At 42.8% G+C, this 21,685-nt stretch overlaps 1 protein-coding gene across 3 annotated transcripts; it reads right to left on the bottom strand.

The window, feature by feature from the left end:
- Positions 1-2: 2 nt before the first annotated feature.
- On the bottom strand, positions 3-16,342 carry LOC311103539 (rho GDP-dissociation inhibitor 1-like). 3 transcript variants are annotated; one of them, XM_084145123.1, is made up of 6 exons: positions 16,219-16,342; positions 4,786-4,978; positions 3,314-3,400; positions 2,532-2,608; positions 2,238-2,301; positions 3-1,859 (listed from the first exon to the last, which is right to left on the bottom strand). In XM_084145123.1, exons 2-6 carry the CDS (start codon positions 4,973-4,975, stop codon positions 1,660-1,662), a joined length of 618 nt encoding a protein of 205 aa, XP_084001249.1. In that variant the 5' UTR covers positions 4,976-4,978; positions 16,219-16,342; the 3' UTR covers positions 3-1,659. The 3 variants fall into 3 exon arrangements, with proteins under 3 accessions (XP_084001249.1, XP_084001248.1, XP_084001250.1); XM_084145122.1 differs by having other exon boundaries at positions 4,786-4,981; positions 16,219-16,292; XM_084145124.1 differs by having other exon boundaries at positions 3,314-3,397; positions 4,786-4,981; positions 16,219-16,273.
- Between the last annotated feature and the right edge of the window lie 5,343 nt (positions 16,343-21,685).

The raw sequence follows: 21,685 nt of genomic DNA, 5'->3' as shown, positions 1-21,685 counted from the left end.
CCTCCAGTCTGAATACTTTAATGTGACACAGGTGAACAGTAATCTCCAGGTGGCATAGAGGAGTAGTTACAAAGAATCAAAACCATACTGAAAATGATCCAATGAAGCATACTGAACCAGTGAAACCAAACAAAGCCCTACATCACAGGTTATGACGTTGAAAAATGGAGTGTACAAAAATAACAAGGTTATGTAGTAGTAGTAGTAGTAAAAGGTCTTGGCTGTTCTCGTTCTACTTGAAACTCTGGGTCTGTGTACAAGTTAGACCTGACCTAAAACATCAGGTCCAGGAGTCTATACACAGGGTCAAAGTTCAACTATTTGATGTTGAGCACCCATTCTGAAAGTCAACAGACCTTAGCAGAGAGCAGCTTGTGGTTGTAAAGGCTAGAGGCACAGCCAGTTTTGGTAATCCTGGAGTCGATTCATACTTGAGGTGAGCGGATTAACAACCCTTGTGTGACATTCCTCTCTGCCCACAAGGCCCCATATGAGACACTACAGTAATGGAGTTAGTGACTGGAAGGCCTCGAGGTCTGCTTAGAGGGCATTTGATGACAACTAAGAAAAAATGTGCTCCTTAACAAAACCAGGTTCTTTATATCAAACACATTCATGTCAGCAAACGGCACTGAAGGTGGTCCACATTGAGACCACCTGACATGGTGAGGAGGGAAGGGAGCAGAGATGGCCGCTGTTCACTTTCATGGTCTACTTCTACTGGCTAATCTGGAAAGAAGGTACAATCATCTCAATGGTCTGTCTGATCATGTTAGCACCTGCACATTTAGCCTAATACTCTTTTACTCAAACCCTGTTGGAGGTTCTCGTAAGAATCTGACAGTTCTGTTCTAAAGGCAAATGGCTCTTAGTGATCATTTCCTTCATCGTTAGTTCTACAGGAATCCTCTTTAAGGCCACATGGCTGCTGAATGAACTAGGTAGGGAGGTCAAAACCCTGATCAGGGAGAGGCACACTTGCACCTTCAGCAGGGGGTCACAGTGCCTCTGGTGGACTGGCGGTAAGTGCTGTTGATGCCGCCTCTTAACCATTAGGCATTCACACCAGTTCCAGAATAAACAAAATTGTGTGGACTCTGGTACATATAATCTGCTCAAAGGCTTTCCACTGACAGAGGGCAACGTCAACAAAGAGTACAGTATGGGCCTACAACAGCCTTTAACACACAGCAACACCCCCTTTAAAATGCATTACAAGGCAGATCATGGTCGTATAAAACAATCGGAAGGAAGGGGGGTAAAAAGGAATGTAAGACAAAAGACGGGATGAAGGGGGAAGGATTGAGGAATTCACACAGCTGATTACCAATGACATCCATATGAAGAGCATTAACAGATCAATCTATCGTTCTTTTCATTATTTAAAAAAAATATTTATATACAAACTAACAAACACAAATTCATGATTGTGCACATGGTTTGCTTTCTCCACATATTCAATACTCAGCATCACAAGGAGTGCGTGTGGGGGGAATGGCATGACAAAGTGATTGGAATTAAACTACAGCAGGGATTGGGGTGGACGAGAGCAATTTGCCTTAATTACTTATCACAATTATTAATTCAAAATAATGGTGGGGGAATAAGACTGAGGGATGAACAGAAGAGGGGATGGGGAAGAATGAAGTTGACGGGGACTCAGTCTTTCCACTCTTTCTTGATGTTGAGGTTCCACTCCCAGGAGAGGTGGTCATGCTTATCATCATCAGTGAACTTGGACTTGATGTTGTAGGTGCCGCGGGCCAGCATGCCTTTAGGGGCCTCCTCCAGAGGGGTCAGGAACTCATACTCTGCCGGCCGCGGCCCGTAGCTCCCCACCATGTAGTCTGACTTGTCAACTACACAGAGAGATGAATGAGAGAGAGAGAGAGAAGAGGAACGAGAGGGGCTTAGATGTATTTTTCAAAGTTGCCTCTGTTGATAAAAACAGGCCACCTTTCTGCGTCATCTAACTTCACCTAATTACTGTGTGCATGAGTGAATACAGTCACCTGAGTTGACCAGGCCACTCCAACATCCAATCCCAGATACACCCCTAACCCCTGTCTCCAATGCACTTGTTATAGATATCTGAGATAATTGGATAAAGTATAAGCAACATGGTCATATCCCCACGTTGTCCTCTAGATGGAAGGTACACTATATTGCTTAACCTTATCCGGGCTTCTCAAATCCTCACAGTAGACAGAGCAAGACAATGAAACGGCAGAACTTACCCTTGACTCCTTTCCTGTAGGTCTGCTGGGCATACTTCAGTCCCGACACAATCTCCTTGTTGACCTGCAGACAGAGACAACAGTCAGTGATGAGGTCACATCCTCTTTCCACATCCACCCTTCGGATAAGACAGCAGCCCTTTCATGATAGGACATGGTGTGTATTCTGCTTACAATTGAATTTCAATGTCCAAAATAGCTTGTTAGTGGCCAGGCTGACACTGGTCATGTTAGTTTGATTGGATAAACAGACAGACAACACGTTGGTGAAAAAGGCCAGGCTCATTCATTTACCTTGAAGCTGATCTTTATCCTGTACTCCACGCCTTCCTTCAGGACAAAGGACTGTTTCTTAAAGGATTCCAGGTCTCCTGAGGGGGTTGAGCAGAGGGAAAGAGGCAGCCAGACCACAGAAAGAGAACGTCAGAGACCCTCAGGCAGAGTGAATGCAGGAGAGGAGTCTATAACCCTGTTCCAATACGTGCAATGTGCAAAGTTCTTCCCTGGAAGTAATCGTGTTAGACTGGATAGGTGAAAGGCATCAGATCAGTGATTCAGCGTCTTTAAAAATGCAAGGCACAAAGGCAAGTATTCCAACAGGGCTGTAGCCTGCTATTAGTGTCCACTAGATGGCGCTTCCCTGTATGTGACTTCAGCTCTATGGCCTTGGTTTCTTCCCTGTAGTTGGCTCTACAGGCCATATGAGGACAGAAGTGTCTCAAACCAGCAGAATAAATGCCTCATTAACTCAAATAATGAACCAATCCATTTCAAATGGCACATGGAATTTGCCTAATATGTTGACTGGAAAACGTATGTTTGTAAACCATAGCTGGCCAGGTGTTGCGGCTGCTATGAGGCAATGTCTCGTCTCCCCAATGGTAAGCTTTAGTTCCACTCAAACATTCATATGGAAAATATTACATGTACTCACTACAAAGGCTTCTTTTCACACTAAAACACATTAGAAGTCTTTCAATATGGCCAGCCTTTCCTCAAAAAGTGCACCTCAGTGTATTCAGAAACACTCCCTCCAAATACCACTCATACTACAGCCACTCTGCTGCTCTACTCACCCTGTAGGTCAAGGGTCAGGGGCAGTGGCGCCGTCTCACACATCAGGGTCAAGCGTGTCACCTGGACATTGGGAGCGTTTGGGTCTACTGGGACAATGGGAAAAAACAAAGCAAAGTATAAAATAAAATAGTTAATGATCTACACAAACAAAATTGACTATTATAAGCAGTGCACGTTTAATTCTTTAGAGTCTAAGATGTTGGGGGAGGGGCTTAAGATAGTCATACTATTGATCATTTCGTTTTTTGATTTTGAATTTTAGGACCAAATATGAACAAATGTTGATAGAATATTGATTTTGGTCTTTACTACTAAAGCCCATAGAAACACATTGAATAACACATTCATAAATGGCAAAAAGGACAGTCAAAAACAAAATCATAAGAAACAAGGTTTTAAAGTGTATGTCCTAAGTCATCTTTTTTTTTTTACTCTGGAAATATAAATATATATTTTTAAACATATTTAACCCCTTTTTTTGGGTAGACACAAAACTACCTTCATACTTATTTTTTATTTTTTTTTACCGGTACCGGTTACATTCAGACGAGTCACGTGACACAAAATGGAGACCACCGTCGTGTTTGTGAGAAGCTCCCCTTTCCATAGAGTGGTCATAATAGTTTGCAAGTCAAACTGTTCCGACGCTACGGACGTTTACGCAAGAAGACCGATTTTCGGGATTTCTCATGGTCTGACAAACACTGCTTTAGCTCTGCCACCTTTCAGATGCGGAAGTGCGACACTGCCTGATGCGGTGGATTGAGACGCATCCTAATGCAAAACAAAACTGATATCTCTACCTTAAATTGACTGATTTTGATGTGGATTTTTTTGTTATGTTACTTAAATTGACGCACCGGTGCGTCAATCAACTCTAGGGAGTTAAGTCAATAGACTGAAGCAGAGAGCTACAGCAGTTCATGAAGAACAGTTCAAATGTGGATAATGACATTTGCAACGGATGGAAGTGAGTATCAGACATAAAAGAATGTGAAAATATTTCTACCAACGATCATCTCAGTCTTTGATACCGCAGCTCTAACAAAAGCCCAGGCGGCGTGGCCTCCTTTCCAGTCAGCAGCCTGTATCTAGCCAGCCTGTATCTAGCTCACAGACTGTTGCAGGTGTCAGCTCCTGACCCATCTGAGGGGGGCTAACTCTGTCAATGCTGTACCCACTGAGCACCAAGACTGCCAGCCTATTGCCCTCTTCCTCCCTCTCTTATGGGATGTGCAAACTCATTCAATTAAATCCCTGAAAAGAAAGCCTGCTGAAAGACTTGAAAAGTAGGTAGGAGGGAATTATAAGAAAATAAACAAAGAGATAGTTGCACGAGATGTGCATGTGGGTCTGTTTGTTTATCAGGTCGAGAGAGAGAGGGGGCTGTTGTGTCCAAATTGCATGAGTGCATCTGCAGCGTGTGTCTGTATGTCTCTACAACGTGTGTAGTTGGAGCAGCAACACCAACCTGCAGCTGCGGCGGCGTTCCCCAGCAGGGCCTCTTTGTACTTGCGCAGACTCTCGTCGTCCTTGTCCAGCTCCTGGATCTCCTGCAGACTCTTCTGGGCAGGGGGCTTGTAGTTGACCCCGCCCTCCGCCTCCTCGTTGGCCGCTGCGATGGCCGCCAGCTGTTCCGGGGTGGGATCCTGCTCTGCCATAGTCTACTGAGAGAGAGAGAGGGAGACACACACACAGGTCAGGAGGCCTGGTCCAATACGTTGAAAATACATCAACTAACTGCAAGGCAAAACACTGTTGTTGCGTAGTGAGCACAAAACACTTGAAAAAGCCCTCCAAGGCACTGTCTTACCGAAAAACGTAAAAGCCTTTATTAAGTTACATCGCAGGAGGACAAGATTAAAAACAGCACACTTGAGCGTACTCCCTGAATACTTTGTCAGGGTGAAATATTGGTCCTCCCTACAGTACCTGGACTTAAGGTAAATCACTGGTCTGAAATGACAGAATTGGTAAAAGATGTGTAGTAGAGACCTCACATGCTACTATCCAATGAATCATGTGAGATTGGTTATTACTACAAAGGAGGGAGGAGGTAAGGATGTTTTATTTTCAAACTATTCAAGCAGGGCCAGAGTTTGAAAGATGGTAGCAGCAAAGATGGTTTAGTATGAACCAATAAAAATCCCAGATCACACTTGTAGGCGATGTCATGGCGATGTTGGCTAGCTAAGCTCATGCTCAGAAACACGTCATCAGGTCTAGCGGTCGCATGTGCAGGCCGTCAAATCAAAGTTGTTTTTGGCAAAAATGAAAACGTGTCAGTTTGTCACTTTCACAAGTAATAACATGTTGCTAGAAAATGTACATCTAAAGGAATAATTTTTCACTTCTCTCATTGCACTTTGACCTCAGCAGCCTTATTGCTGCTGTGAAACAATATCCAATCACACACAGAGCCAGGACATGTGACTGAGCCTGACCAGAGCTTTCTATAGGCGATATGCACAGGCTTACACGGTTATCGTAGAATGCTGTGCTACAGTATGCTAGCATTGAATGCTTGTCGTCAAAAACATCCGAAACGGTTAATTTTCGTTGTTGTTTATCTTAATGTTTATGTTAATGTAATACTTCGTCTTGACTTATAACACGATGACGTGTAAACGTAAGAAAGTGTCCTTTCAAAAACGGGATGACAGCTCTTCCAGCCATCACTGCTGTGTGCCGCAATGTACAGTGTCTCCCAGATGCAATTCTTCTGTTACTTTATTTACTATTTTGCAACACATTGTAGTCTGCCTATTTAATTGGACTCTGCATACCTAATTCCGCTTGCCGGAGTAGCATCTGGTTTGGGCTTCACTACAACCATGGCATCCACAGGTCCTGGCTTCACTCCCTATTTATTTATGAGATGGTATTAGGAGAGATGCTAGTATGCATGTGACACAACTGTTTGGTATTGAAATGATACAAAACCATTGTTCGTGGTTTATGCCACTTCTGCTCTGTTTCAGTGCACGAAAGTACAGGAGGGACGACAGACATGCCACATTCAGAGTAATGGGCAGTCTGATATAGTAATGCAACCAAATGATTACATATCCCACACCCAGTCACACAGGAACAGCAGCTTTTAACAAGCACAACTGGCTGTGAATCACGCAATGTCATCTGAAATACACAGAAGCATAATTTAATGGGTTTTGAAAGACGAGGTTCTACAGCAGCAGGAGTAGGAGCAAAACTTGTTCTTTCTACTTTTTACTGGTGTAAGCAACTTATCTACTGTCTCGTGTCACTTTTGTGCTTTCTGCATCACTTTCCTACTGTCTTGCACCACTTGGCTATACTGTCTCCCACCACTTACCTATTGTCTTGTGCCATTTACCTACCTTCAAACAGTATTGGCAGAGCAGTAGGTGAGTGGTGCAACATTGTAGCCTAGTACCAATAACAACAGTAGAGTGAAGGTTTTGCTCCGAATTCCTCTTGAAAAGTAGAAACATCAAGTACAAAAGCAAGGAAGTTGGGCCATATGTTTATAAAGAAAGAAGTAAAAGATGACAGGACAGTTTTGAGTAGAACATCAGCAGTTTGAAGAATAGCTGAGTGGAATATGTTACTATCATTGCAGTCATCAAGTCAGGAAAAAGTAGTAATCTCGTTATTGTTTACATTTCAAACCAAACTCCAATTTGTTTACAACAGACCCAACAACAAAGCATGGCAATTCCCACTCAGCTACCCTGGTCTGTATTAGGCTACCACTGTTCAGCTATCGTGAAAACCACTAAAGTTCTAAAGTGTTCTCTTAGCAATGGCAATCAAAGCTGTGGTAACAATAAACGAGTAAAACGTGTTGAACGGAACCTTGAACAAGTTCAACAGAACTTTGAACGTGTCACTTAATCTAGACCTACTCTCAGCTGGTGTGGTGGCTTTAGTTTCTAGAGATCCCATTTGTAGCCTTGTTTTTACCTGATTCTTTCATAAAAAGCATCATATACACATGATTAAACTTTATTTAAAAGCATGATTAACCTGAAGCAGGACGGAGTCATGACTTAAAACACCAAAGCAAGGCTTTTAGCTCAGGCTAACTAGCGTTAGCATATTACCTTCAAAGTTGCAAAGAAAATAAGAAACGTAAAATTTGAAGCCTTTATCCAGTTTGCTACGTGGTGTCGTACTGGATGTCCGGACGACCCTCCGTATATCATTAACAGATACTTTAGGCAACTCCAGCAAACACCTTGTAAACTTCATCTCTGCCATCATAACGGTCTACTGTCACTGTCTAATGTTTTCTCCCGGTAACCGGAAATGCCCAAGCATCCTTAGGCCAATGCGGAAGTGATGCGTGCATAGAGCCTATTGGGATAAAGGGCTCTGGGCCTGACTCGGACTACATTGGACCACGGAGGGCTGGGGGGGTCGAAATGTAGATCTTTATCTCAATTCAAACCCTCTCCCTCCTCTACCACGCTTTAGTGAGCTACAGTCAGGCTTCTGTGGATCAAGAAGATAACATGCTAATGTGGGGAGCAGCACTGCATTACCAGTCAACATCAATTAGGGTCTGGGGAGAGTGATGCTACGCAGGAATCAGGACAATGATATTAGGGGAAGGGTCCTCTTGCCAGAGTGGTGGGGGTCGTGAGGAGAGAGCTGTTGGGAGTGTTGAAATCAACCTTTCCCCCAGATAGGGAAGGGAAAACCTAGTCAGTTGCACAAATTAATGGATTCAATCGAAATGCGTCTTCCACATTTAACCCAACCCCTCCGAATCAGAGATGTGCGGGGGGCTGCCTTAATCCTTAAAATCGACATCCCTGTCATCGGCATCCGGGGAGCAGTTGTTTTTGGGGGTTAACTGCCATGCTCAAGGCCAGAACGGCAGATTTATCCACCTTGCCAGCGACCTTTCGGTTACTGGCCCAACGCTCTTAACCACTAGGCCAGGGGTTCCCTTTTTTACACTCAGGCTTCCAACATTGGGGAACATCCTGCGCCCCCCCCCCCCCCCCCCCCCCCCGCATGTGCGCCACACCTATTTCTATGAGTACAAGCACTGTTCATGACACAAAGGGTTCACACCCCTCTTGTTGGCGAATATAACTTCCTGCAATTCTACACATGTTGTCATGGTATGCAGAAATTGCTGCAGTTTTAAAGCTAATTGTCTTGCAATTCTATAAATTTTTCCATGTCTAATGTTTATTCATTCATCGTTTACTCAAACATTACAACAAAATCTATGTGCTAAAAAACCTAGCTAAAAAAACTTTAGCTGACATGGTGTAGTTGATCTTTGGACATTTGACAAGTTATAAATAGCTCTAAGGTATACAATGACTGACATGACAAGAGGAAAACTGATGATGCACTACCCAATTTTGGGTACACCCGCGCCCCACCTAACGACTCCTTGCCCCACAGTTTGGGAACCACTGCGCTAGGCTACCTGCCAGTTAAGTGCTGTAGTAAAATAGAGGCCTAGGTCTAGCATACATGTCTAAATGTACACTACCGTTCAAAAGTTTGGGGTCACTTAGAAATATTTTCTTTGAAAGCAAAGCAATTTTTTGTCCATTAAAAAAACTTGGATTAGCAAACACAACGTGCCATTGGAACACAGGACTGATGGTTGCTGATAATGGGCCTCTGTATGCCTATGTAGATATTCCATAAAATGTCCAGCTACAATAGCCATTTACAACATTAACAATGTCTACACTGTATTTCCGATCAATTTGATGTTATTGTAATGGACACTTTTTTGCTTTTCTTTCGAAAACAAGGACATTTCTAAGTGACCCCAAACTTTTGAACGGTAGTGTATATGTCTAGCTAGTGTAATACCTCTGCTATACCGAGGTGATTTCATAACACTTCTGTCTTCCTTCCTGCAGACTGGCTTCCTTGTTCCTCTTGTGGTATTGTGAGTGATTGGCACAGAGCGCCTCTCTGTATCCCTGTACACACCAGACAGTCAGCAGTGTAGAGTCCTTAGTGGTAGCGGTTCAGCTTGATGGAATCAATGCAATGCTGCATTTTCCACTGATACATTAGTGATTTACTACAGTACTGTATCTCTAATACTTTAAGGCACACTTTACCACAGACCAATTTCTCCCAACAGCAATAAATGATAGGCCTATTCCTTCTCTGGGTAAAAATCTTAAACTCTGCACCGACAGGGCAGGTCAAGGCTACTTCTAGTGCTTTTATCAGCTTACTGTACTTTGTTAAGTGGAATTTCAACTGAGAGACTAAATCCATTGACTCAATGTGTTACTGGGGAACAGACACCAGCTGGCCCAAATTACATGACAACAAAGCAAATCAACTCGGAAAACGCCAATCAACTTGGCCTCTGCTGTAGCACTGTGTAATTACGCCGTAATACACAAGTGTATTAAGTGTATTACAATCAATTAACTGAGCAACATTGAGTATCTCTGACGAATTGTAAAACAGAAAATGGCAAGGGTAAGATTACTACTTTGACAAAGGGTGCAGGTAGACCTCCACTGACAATACAGAACAATGCCAGTATGTTTGTGGATGTCAGTCAGTTCACAGGAAACCACCTAACCAACAATGAGACAGGAAGCCTAGGCTATGCTATATATCACACACTGTCATGCTCATGCAGTAGTAGAGTTTGAAACATACTTGTTCTAGGACTGTAGTAGCTCATACATTCCAGTATATTGAGAGAAACCTTAGGCCCATAACAATAGTAGAAAAACATTCCATAACAAAACAGGCCTGTGCTCTAAAAAGCCATGTAGAACACCTCGGGGGAAGAGCAATGTGTGAAAGATGCTGATAAAACGACTTTCCATCACACCAATGTTATTATTGGGCTACACAGAAACACTCACTGCAAAGAGAAGTTCAACATTGATGTTGTGTCATGAGCAAGGCTCCAGATGTTGAACACAGATGCCGATATTATCGCGGTGACATAACACAACATAAAATCCCAGCTCAACACGCAATCCCAGCAACAGTACATAAAAATTAAAAATAAAATCACACCACTGCAAACAAGGCTCCTGCCAGGCTTTCAAACCTCTCACCACACTAACCAGAGTTCCACCCCCTCCTCGCTCTGTAACTCTCTGTTTTGCATAGCGCCTGGCATACACAGATGGACCTGCGCCAAGCAGGAACAGGGAGCACATTGCAAAAAATGTCCCAAACAGGGCCTCTCCACATTCCCATTAAAGCAGAAATTCCTGTTCTGCTAGCAGTAGTGTGTTTTGGCAGCTCAGCTTTGCAAATGTGTGTGAAGTTGGAGAAATAGTGAGAGGGACTTGTTGTTAGGAGTGGGAGGATGGGACCAGATTCAGGGATATTGTGCCATCTTTCTCACGTAATCTCTATTAATTTGGCAGTCTCTCCTTCTCATGTGCTAGCCTAGATCCAGTCCTGAGCCTTGGTGGACTGCCGCTGCATACCGAGCTGTCCCCCAAGGGGAAGGGGTGGAGGAGTGGTGTCGTGATAAATGAGAGGGACATACTTTAGGAGTGCCATATTTCTCTGCTGCTTACGCACACCACAGCACAGTCCCTCATGACTGACCTGGTGCGGGGTCAAGCAGCTACAGCTGGAGGGGATGTGTGCTTCAGAATTAGTGGATCAATAAAGAGAGGGGGTGAGATCAGGAAAGAGTGACAAACAAGAGTGTGAAAAACAAGCATACTGTTGGGAGTACTAGGATGGGTGGCTAGAGTTAAAAATAGTACAATGCAACAATTATCATGACAATACACATTTTAGTAGAAAGTTACAACGGATTTGAGGCACCACCCGAGCAGTGACCCACTTCAGTCACACACGTTTATCAGTTTGGCCATTGCTTGGCATGACTGCCTAATGCCCAGAGGCAAACAAGTAGACTATAAACACTGTTCAATAGTTGGCAGCCATCTCATTCTCAACACAGTTTGGCTTGCAGAGTCTGGCTTGACCTACCACGTCAAGATAATGATTCATATGCGATCTTCACTAAGCACGAAATTGATGATTGGGTCAATTAGAGGTCCATTGAGCTCAATGAAATAGATTAGGCCTAGTTTCAACAATAACATGAGTCCCAATAAACATTTTTCCACCAGCTGACACGGCACCAATACTGACTGACTACAGAAATAAATAGGCCTTGTTTCGCTTGTCGCTGCTAGTGACGTGTTTTGGTATAACTGAGGTATAAATACGGGTACTGATTGGCTCATGCGTCAACATTGAACCCCTCTCACTGGTTCTTACCATTGGCAGCTGAATACCACTAGCTTTAATTGGAGGATTATCCCCATTTGATCAGGCTCAGGAACACAGTCATCCAAACACTCTGGTTTCTAGAGTAGCTGACACCCAGATTAGGGCTGTTCCTTAGCTACAATTAGAGCAGTAAGATTATTGGGACAGAGATTACTGCTAATAAGGCATTGGGGGATAGTGAAGGGGAATAGTTTGGGGGTGTCAGTGGTGACACATCAAGAGGATTCCACTGACAAACCTCATTGGTGTCCTCTAGAGATTCAAGGGTCTTCATTACCAAATTCAACAAGGGCGAGATACGCCTCCTGAGGTGATGAAAATGGCTAAAGACATTGTGGTTGGTGGAGGAGGCTTTCTGTAAGCAGGACACAAACATAAAGCAGTTCAGCACAGGTCAGAGTTAGAGGGGAAACTGACAGGAACTCAAAGACAAAACGTTAAGTTCCTCTTTTCCTTCAAAAGTTATTTTAGTTTTCTTAACTCCAAAGATCTTTGTCAGAAACCTGATCTTAAGCCAAAAAAAGACTAACAAGAAAGGGTTTCTCCATGAAATTGCCAGCTCATAAATCATTCCTCTGTAGTAAAGGTCACATAGCTGTCCACTTTTTCTAATCGTCTAACTAACCCATTCACTGTGTACTCTCATAGGACTTCACCTTTGACATTTCACAGGGAAGAGTACAGGAAAGGGACAGCACAAGGCTGACAGCAATTTGAATGGAATTTTAATAGATGACACGATACATTACAAATGCTAAATACATTTAAAAAAACATAGCATTTACTACAATCTAGTGTCTCAGCCATGTCCCAGTTCTCAGGCGGGGTAAAAAAAGTGACCGCCCAAGTGTGTTCTGCAATAGAGTACAGCTGGCATTGTCCAAAAGCTACAATTAGCTTTAAAACACAGAGGGGGAGGAGACATGGCAGTCAGCACTAGAGAGGAAGGGATTGAGAAATCACGGATTACGTCATCATTAATTGGGCCTAACACCAACGTCAGGCCTCTGATAAACCTACCTAATCACTGACACAACCACCTCCAGGAACATTGTGCTGTACCAACCTTAGATTTGGCAAGCAGCCTGGATACTATTTTTATCCTGACTGCTGATGTCACACACAGAACATCTATGGCTAGTTTGATCCTCTCTGTTCTGTCTCGCTCCCTCCCATAGGCCTAGCTCTGAGAGTGAACTTTTGCATTTCTCCCTTTCCTCACCACAGGACGCCCTGTTTCATGTGTCCTTGTGATGTAGCTATGTGACGCCCTTCTAGACTTCTGTGCCATTCACCAGTGCTTGACTTCCTTGTGCTCTGCAGCACTTTTGTCTGCTATGATTGTATGTTTCCTTCTTGTTCTGCCAAAAACATGACTCACATCCGCTAGTTAGAGAAGAGAGCAGTGTTTAACCACACCATGTTGGACTGTACTTAAACACACATCGTAATGCAAAAGACTTCTAAATGATCCCCTTTACTTCACCTGTAAGCCTTTCTCCTCCTGACGATATCCCCATTGCAGTCTTGATTTGTTAGCAGGTATTCAGGGAAGCAAAGCTGGCTTGATGTAATGTCAATGGACACACGCTGGGCTGCTGCACAAAGCAGAGGATGAAGCACTAAATGCAGAACAGTGCCTTCAGGAAGGAGGATTGCAGCCAGGAACTCCTGGCAGAGCTAATGCACTGCAGTAGGCACTCATTTCCACAGAGTGAGACATTAATAAACAGAGCAGAGAGGAGCCAAACTTGAGGAAGCATCAGATGAAAGAGAAAAATATATTCTACCTCAAGGGGGAAAACTAGAACATATACGGTCTGAGCATTAAAAATAACCGGTCTGAGAAATCACTCTGTATAGACGCAGCAGGAAGCCAAGAGTGAATGGGAGTGCCAAGGTGCCAGCTGAAAGGTCAAGGCTCTCTCCCTGCACGGTGGGGGGGCCTAGCGAGTAGCGACACATGCCCGGATTATGTCTGCCTCCCTTGGCAACAGCAAGGCATCAGCAGCCACTATGGACAGTAATAAGCCTACTGTTGTATGGTGGCTCCATTCAGTTGGGCTTTTTAGTGTGGTGCCATTGACAGAGCAATGACCTGATGATGGGTGGTAAACTTGATGGTACTAGTCATGTGGTCAGAAGAACATCTCAACATCTGCAACAAAAAACTAAAAGTATGCACAGTGTAAAGTTTCCCCTCTGGTGGATGACAACAATGACTAAATAAGGACATATCCAGCATGAAGGGAAGCCATTTCCTTTTGAATGAGGTGTATGTGAAGGCTGATATCCCCTGGGGGGCTTCTGGTCTGTTGTTCAGGCTAAGCTGCAGTACAATGAGGAGGAACAGCAGAAGAGAAGAGCTAATCTTTAACACTGCTGTATGTGTGGAGATGCTGGCCAGTGTCCTCGTTTCTAGTCCCTTGCGAGTTGGAGCAAAAACAGACGGGACTGACGTGCCACTTAAAGGCAGAAAGAGGACAGATAGCCAACTGGCTCTGAGAGAAAAGGAGTCACCATCAGGCCTGGTTCTTGTCAGGACAGGCCATAGGAGTGGGAGGAATGTGTGGGAGGCGTCATTAAATGCCTCCATACATCAATTGTGGAGAGTTGTCTTTATGTCCACTGTGTGCTAAATATTGTAGGCCATCAGATGGTGCTCTGCTCAGCCCTGAATTTAATCTCCTTTGGTTTACTACAATTTCCCCAGCCAGATCCCCTCCCTTAATGCAGAGTGACAGGGAAGTAGAGGCAAGGAGAGAGAAGCGTAGCGATTAGCCACAGCAATGTAGCCTACCCTTTAATGGTGGTTAGAAATCAGCTGGGAGAGAGATGGAAGCTTGCTCGCTTTTAAGATGATCAAAAACCAGGTTAAGATTGGTTCCTGGAATCATGTGGAGTAATGTCCAAGGCATGTGGTTGACGAATGAGAAGTTAAAACTTACATGTCAATCCAAAGGCTGGAAAATTCTCTAAAAAGTCCTATTAAATAACATAGCATAGAAAACATAAAACCAATTATTGTTGATTAGGTGTACTGAAAAACATCAAATCAGGGATTTCAAATGTCTAGTCCTATTCACAACAAAAAAAGCCCGTAGAAAAACAGCATTCCGGATGAGAAAGCAATGGTAGTTGCAGTGGTGAGCTACCATTGATTGGATAGTGGTAAAGGGGGCATAGATGCCCACAGTATCCCTATGGATCAATACATCGCCTCTCTCAATTGCCACTAACTGACAAGGCAATACAAAACGCCACATGAACTGAATTACACAGCCTAGTGACGCCCTAAGGCTGAAAATATGAAGACGCTATTTGGCTCCGAGTGTACATCAATTAAGTCAACATTACATGCCCCTGGACCTCTGGAAAGATAAATATTAATATGTAGAGTTATTGTTTTTATTCCTGTAGCATAGAACATTGTAAGCTTGTTGAGTTAACAATAACAAGGCTAGGGGACCTTTGAGCTGCTTAACATCCAGCAGATGCTGTAGTGTTCTGATGTAGGGCGATAAGCGCAACAATTGGAGCAGTTTGAGTATGTCGAAATGTGAGTATGTTTGCTTTACCTTACAGATATTGTAAATCGTTTTACTTACAGTGAGTGAACTACCTGTAAATAAATAATACTAGGAGGAAAAAGTTAAGTTTGGTGAAGACCTAAGACTTGCCCTGGCCTGGGCCTACTCTACAACAGAAGGAACTAGAAATCTACCGCGCCATTCGTCAGAAACAGGAAGGAAAGGGAGGTATCACATTCGGAAAAAGCCAGCCCTCGCAGTTTTGCAAGCATGTCACGGCCAGTCTATCGGGTTACTGGGCCTAATGATTTTCAGAAAATATGCACGTTTGTATGCCATATATTACACACACGTCCTAACAGATAGGCTGACTGGGCTTAAAAGTTGAATTATGTCAAGTGTGCCAGTTAGTTGGTGAGTCATCCTGGGTCCGTCAGTCAAATCCGAATTTAGACCTATTTTAAATACACATCTGTATCATCAAACTCACTTTCAGAGAGGGGTTATAAATAATATTTGTACCAATTTACAGGATTCTCATTTCCTTTAGTAAAGTTGAAGAAAAACATGTTCAATTAATGAATCATCGCGGACAATGAACTAGCATTCCAGGAAGTGGCAACTTACAAAATGTGAGCAACTTTCACGAGATGATAAGTTAGCCTATGCATACCCATTCATTGCGTCTGATTAAAAAAAAAAGTTACTTATTTGCTCTTGAATAGGGTTGTTTTGCAATTCATTTAATGACTTGCTTAGTCAACAGGATCAAATCAGAGATCAACTTAGTGGGTACTCACAAGAATAGCCTAACTCCATGGACAGAGATGACTTATCACTGTATAATTAAATTAATAAAACTGACAACAACCACAAAGCAAACAAAGTGACAACAGTTCCTGATCTGCGTCACAATTAAGATGAGTGGTCTACCGTAGTCGATTGAAGCTAGCCATCATGTTGCTAGTTTGCTTGTAACAAATTGCAAAAGTAACCAGAGCTCGCGAATGTGAACTACCACAAATTGACGTACAAAACAGCTATCAACGTTGAAGCTTAAATTCAATACAGACAAACTGTTTGAAAAGTTCATTAAACATTTGCTCGGACCTTACCGTTATGCTGCTGCTCCGCTGGAGTACGCGCCACTAAATGGCGAGGAGGGAGCAGCTCAAGTCCAACGCACAGCACGCTTCCGGGAATATTGACGCACACTACAGAGGTAGTCCGAATGTAGGCGGGCGCTCAGTGACAGCAGCCTGGTATCATGTGCACTAGGCAGGTAACTGCTCGCTACTATAAACTCGAAAATGTATTTGTAGAATAGAATACACGTATAGTAAATTAGCGCAATTACCTTAATACATAAAAAAATGCGCAGCCAATCACGCCATTTGAAAGCTCAGACGCGACAGGGATGACTTTGCTTAGCTAATCAAGTACACGGAGTAACAGACCAACATGTGTTTTAAACACATCAGTAATGGACAGATTGCAAAATTGACAAAGTAGTTTAAGCAAAGCAATGTTTACACTCAATGGACTATGCGGACATCTAGTGGTTTAGCCTAGGTAATGCGGTCATTCATTTTCATACATCCTTTGGATCTGGGAGACATGCAGCAGCTTGCAAATCAAATAGGACACATTTGCGACAAAGTTGGTCGAATTCTAGCAAATTGACAGGTTCTTTTACGTCGCCATATATGGCAAGAAATATTTTCAGAAAGTTTCCCATGTCCTAGTGCACGGTTGGGTGCAGTGTTCATTGTACTTCAGCTAAGATCTGCATGCCAACCTCAGACATTCAAGTAGTCGTCCTCCTTTATTTGATCAGTGTCCGGCTGTGTTAGACACTACAATGTTTGGAACCAGGAAGACATTTGGTACTGCAAAACTCAAGATTTGGCATGGGCCATTAAAGCCATAAGAATGCTAAATCGCTAACAAGATGGCTACACTGGCTCTTTATTTTTTTGTCTATGCACACTACTTGCTCACACACTCAGTCAGTATCTGGATAACATGTGTGAAATGCTTGATAATGTATGTGATATCAATAGAGAGGTGTACTTTCTGGGTGATTTAAATATTGACTGGCTTTCATCAGGCTGCCCACTCAAGAGAAAACTTCAAACTGTAACCAGTGCCTGCAACCTGGTTCAGGTTATCAGTCAACCTACCAGGGTAGTTACAAACAGTACAGGAATTAAATCATCAACATGTATGTAACATATCTTTACTAATGCTGCAGAGATTTGTTTGAAAGCAGTATCCAAATCCATTGGATGTAGTGATCACAATATAGTAACCATATCTAGGTTACTGGGCCTAATATTGTGTATAAGAGGTCATCATTGTAGTGATTCCTATGTTGTTGATGTAAATAATATATGTTGGTCCATGGTGTGTAATGAGCAGCAAACAGACACTGCACTTGACACATTTATGAAATTGCTTATTCCAGTTACTAATAAGCATGCACCCATTAAGAAAATGACAACAACAAAAAAACGGTTAAATCCCCTTGGATTGATGAGGAATTGAAAAATTGTATGGTTGATAGGGATGAGGCAAAAGGAATGGCAAATAATTTTGGCTGCACAAACAATTGGCAAACGTATTGCAAATTGAGAAATCATGTGACTAAACTGAATAAAAAGAAGAAGAAACAACACTATGAAACAAGGATAAATTACAAAGAATTATCGTAAAAAGCTTTGGAGCAAAAAAAGGCAAACTCAGCTCCATCATCCATTGAATTAGATGGCTCATTCACCACAAAACCAACTGATATTGCCAACTACTTTAATGATTTTTTCATTGGCAAGACTAGCAAATTTAGGCATAACATGCCATCAACAATTGCTGACACTACACATCCAAGTATATCTGACCAAATTATGAAAGACAAGCATTGTAATTTTGAATTCCGTAAAGTGAGTGTGGAAGAGGTGAAAAATGGTCTATCAACACTGACAAGCCACTGGGGTCTGACAAATTGGATGGGAAATTACTGAGGATAATAGCGGACGATATTGCCACTCCTATTTGCCATATTTTCAATTTAAGCCTACTAAAATGTGTGTGCCCCCAGGCTTGGAGGGAAGCAAAAATAATTCCACTACCTAAAAATAGTAAAGCCCCCTTTACTGGCTCAAATAGCCGACCAATTAGCACGTTACCAACCCTTAATAAACTATTGGAAAAAATGGTGTTTGACCAGATACAATGCTATTTTACAGTAAACAAATGGACAACTTTCAGCATGCTTATAGAGGACATTCAACAAGCACAGCACTTACACAAATGACTGATAATTGGCTGAGAGAAATTGATGATAAAAAGATTTTGAGGGCTGTTTTGTTAGACTTCAGTGCGGCTTTTGACATTATCGATCAGTCTGCTGCTGGAAAAACTTGTGTTATGGCTTTACTCCACCTGCTATATTGTGGATACAGAGTTACCTGTCTAACAGAACACAGAGGGTGTTATTTAATGGAAGCCTCTCCAACATAATCCAGGTAGAATCAGGAATTCCCCAGGGCAGCTGTCTAGGCCCATTACTTTTTTCAATCTTTACTAATGACATGCCACTGGCTTTGAGTAAAGCCAGAGTGTCTATGTACAGTGGGGAGAATAAGTATTTGATACACTGCCGATTTTGCAGGTTTTCCTACTTACAAACCATGTAGAGGTCTGTAATTTTTATCATAGTTTTTATCATATCAAAAATCCAGAAAATCACATTGTATGATTTTTAAGTACTTAATTTGCATTTTATTGCATGACATAAGTATTTGATACATCAGAAAAGCAGAACTTAATATTTGGTACAGAAACCTTTGTTTGCAATTACAGAGATCATATGTTTCCTGTAGGTCTTGACCAAGTTTGCACACACTGCAGCAGGGATTTTGGCCCACTCCTCCATACAGACCTTCTCCAGATCCTTCAGGTTTCGGGGCTGTCGCTGGGCAATACAGACTTTCAGCTCCCTCCAAAGATTTTCTATTGGGTTCAGGTCTGGAGACTGGCTAAGCCACTCCAGGACCTTGAGATGCTTCTTACGGAGCCACTCCTTAGTTGCCCTGGCTGTGTGTTTCGGATCGATGTCATGCTGGAAGACCCAGCCACGACCCATCTTCAATGCTCTTACTGAAGGAAGGTTGTTGATGGCCAAGATCTCGCGATACATGGCCCCATCCATCCTCCCCTCAATACGGTGCAGTCGTCCTGTCCCCTTTGCAGAAAAGCATCCCCAAAGAATGATGTTTCCACCTCCATGCTTCACGGTTGGGATGGTGTTCTTGGGGTTGTACTCATCCTTCTTCTTCCTCCAAACACGGCGAGTGGAGTTTAGACCAAAAAGCTCAATTTTTGTCTCATCAGACCACATGACCTTCTCCCATTCCTCCTCTGGATCATCCAGTTGGTCATTGGCAAACTTCAGACGGGCCTGGACATGCGCTGGCTTGAGCAGGGGGACCTTGCGTGCGCTGCAGGATTTTAATCCATGACAGCGTAGTGTGTTACTAATGGTTTTCTTTGAGACTGTGGTCCCAGCTCTCTTCAGGTCATTGACCAGGTCCTGCCGTGTAGTTCTGGGCTGATCCCTCACCTTCCTCATGATCATTGATGCCCCACGAGGTGAGATCTTGCATGGAGCCCCAGACCGAGGGTGATTGACCGTCATCTTGAACTTCTTCCATTTTCTAATAATTGCGCCAACAGTTGTTGCCTTCTCACCAAGCTGCTTGCCTATTGTCCTGTAGCCCATCCCAGCCTTGTGCAGTTCTACAATTTTATTCCTGATGTCCTTACACAGCTCTCTAGTCTTGGCCATTGTGGAGAGGTTGGAGTCTGTTTGATTGAGTGTGTGGACAGGTGTCTTTTATAATATAATAATATGCCATTTAGCAGACGCTTTTATCCAAAGCGACTTACAGTCATGCGTGCATACATTTTTGTTTTATGCAGGTAACGAGTTCAAACAGGTGCAGTTAATACAGGTAATGAGTGGAGAACAGGAGGGCTTCATAAAGAAAAACTAACAGGTCTGTGAGAGCCGGAATTCTTACTGGTTGGTAGGTGATCAAATACCTATGTCATGCAATAAAATGCAAATGTATTACTTAAAAATCATACAATGTGATTTTCTGGATTTTTGTTTTAGATTCCATCTCTCACAGTTGAAGTGTACCTATGATAAAAATTACAGACCTCTACATGCTTTGTAAGTAGGAAAACCTGCAAAATCGGCAGTGTATCAAATACTTGTTCTCCCCACTGTATGTGGATGACTCAACACTATACGTCAGCTACTACAGCGACTGAAATGACTGCAACACTTAACAAAGAGTTGCAGTTAGTTTGAGTGGGTGGCAAGGAATAAGTTAGTTCTAAATATTTCTAAAACTAAAAGCATTGTATTTGGGACAAATCATTCACTAAACCTCAACTAAATCTTGTAATAAATCATGTGGAAATTGAGGTGACTAAACTGCTTGGAGTAACCCTGGATTGTAAACTGTCATGGTCAAAACGTATTGATACAACAGTAGCTAAAATGGGGAGAAGTATGTCCATTAAGCGCTGCTCTACCTTCACAGCACTATCAACAAGGCAGGTCCTAGTTGTCACACCTGGACTACTGTTCAGTCGTGTGGTCAGGCACCACAAAAAAGGACTTAGGAAAATTGCAGTTGGCTCAGAACAGGGCAACACGGCTGGCCCTTGGATGTACACAGAGCTAATATGAATAATATGCATGTCGATCTCTCCTGGCTCAAAGTGGAGGAGAGATGACTTCATCACTACTTGTGTTTATATGTTGGGTGCACCGAGCTGTCTGTTTGAGCTACTGGCGCACAGCTCAGTCACCCACGCAAGACATGCCACCAGAGGTCTCTTCACAGTCCCCAAGTCCAGAACAGACTATGGGAGGCGCACAGTACTACATAGAGCCATGACTACATTGCACTCTATTCTACATCAAGTAACTGATGCAAGCAGTAAAATTAGATTTAAAAAATATATATTTTATGGAACAGCAGAAACTGAAGCAACATATACATAGGAGCAGACATGCATACACACAACATACGCACAGATTCTTGTACTGTAGATGTGGTGGAGTAGGGGCCTGAGGGCAGTGTTGTGAAATCTGTGAATGTATTGTAATGTTTTTAAATATTGTATGAACTGCCTTAATTTTGCTAATGGGGATCCATAATAAATAAACACACGCACTTATACGCTGCTGCTACTGTTTATCATATATCCTGATGCCTAATCACCTTACCCCTATACACATCTACCCCTAGTATCCCATTCCCTGCACATTGTAAATATGGTATTGGCACTAACCCTGTAGAAAGCTTACCTTTGTGTTCTTATTTCTCATGCCTTTGTTGTACTACCAATATTGATTACTGCATTGTTGGGAAAGATTATTCCAATTTTAATTTGTAAACAGGTGTAGACTAACAGTGAAATGCTTACTTGCAGGCCCTTCCCAACAATGTAAGGCATTTCTCTGTACATGTGCATGTGACAAAAACAAAGCAGTCAGAGTCAGAG

Source organism: Coregonus lavaretus, assembly GCF_964263955.1.
Source record: "Coregonus lavaretus genome assembly, chromosome: 28".
Taxonomy (NCBI): Eukaryota; Metazoa; Chordata; class Actinopteri; order Salmoniformes; family Salmonidae; genus Coregonus; species Coregonus lavaretus.
This window is presented reverse-complemented; position numbering and strand designations above follow the sequence as displayed.

Bases quoted from the DNA above. Each gene is read 5' to 3' on its own strand.
- LOC311103539 (XM_084145123.1), bottom strand. From the start codon at position 4,975: ATGGCAGAGCAGGATCCCACCCCGGAACAGCTGGCGGCCATCGCAGCG. The intron at 2,302-2,531 runs GTAAATGAATGA...CTCTGTCTGCAG, and splicing joins GGATAAAGATCAGCTTCAAG to GTCAACAAGGAGATTGTGTC. The intron at 1,860-2,237 runs GTAAGTTCTGCC...CTCTCTGTGTAG, and splicing joins CTACAGGAAAGGAGTCAAGG to TTGACAAGTCAGACTACATG.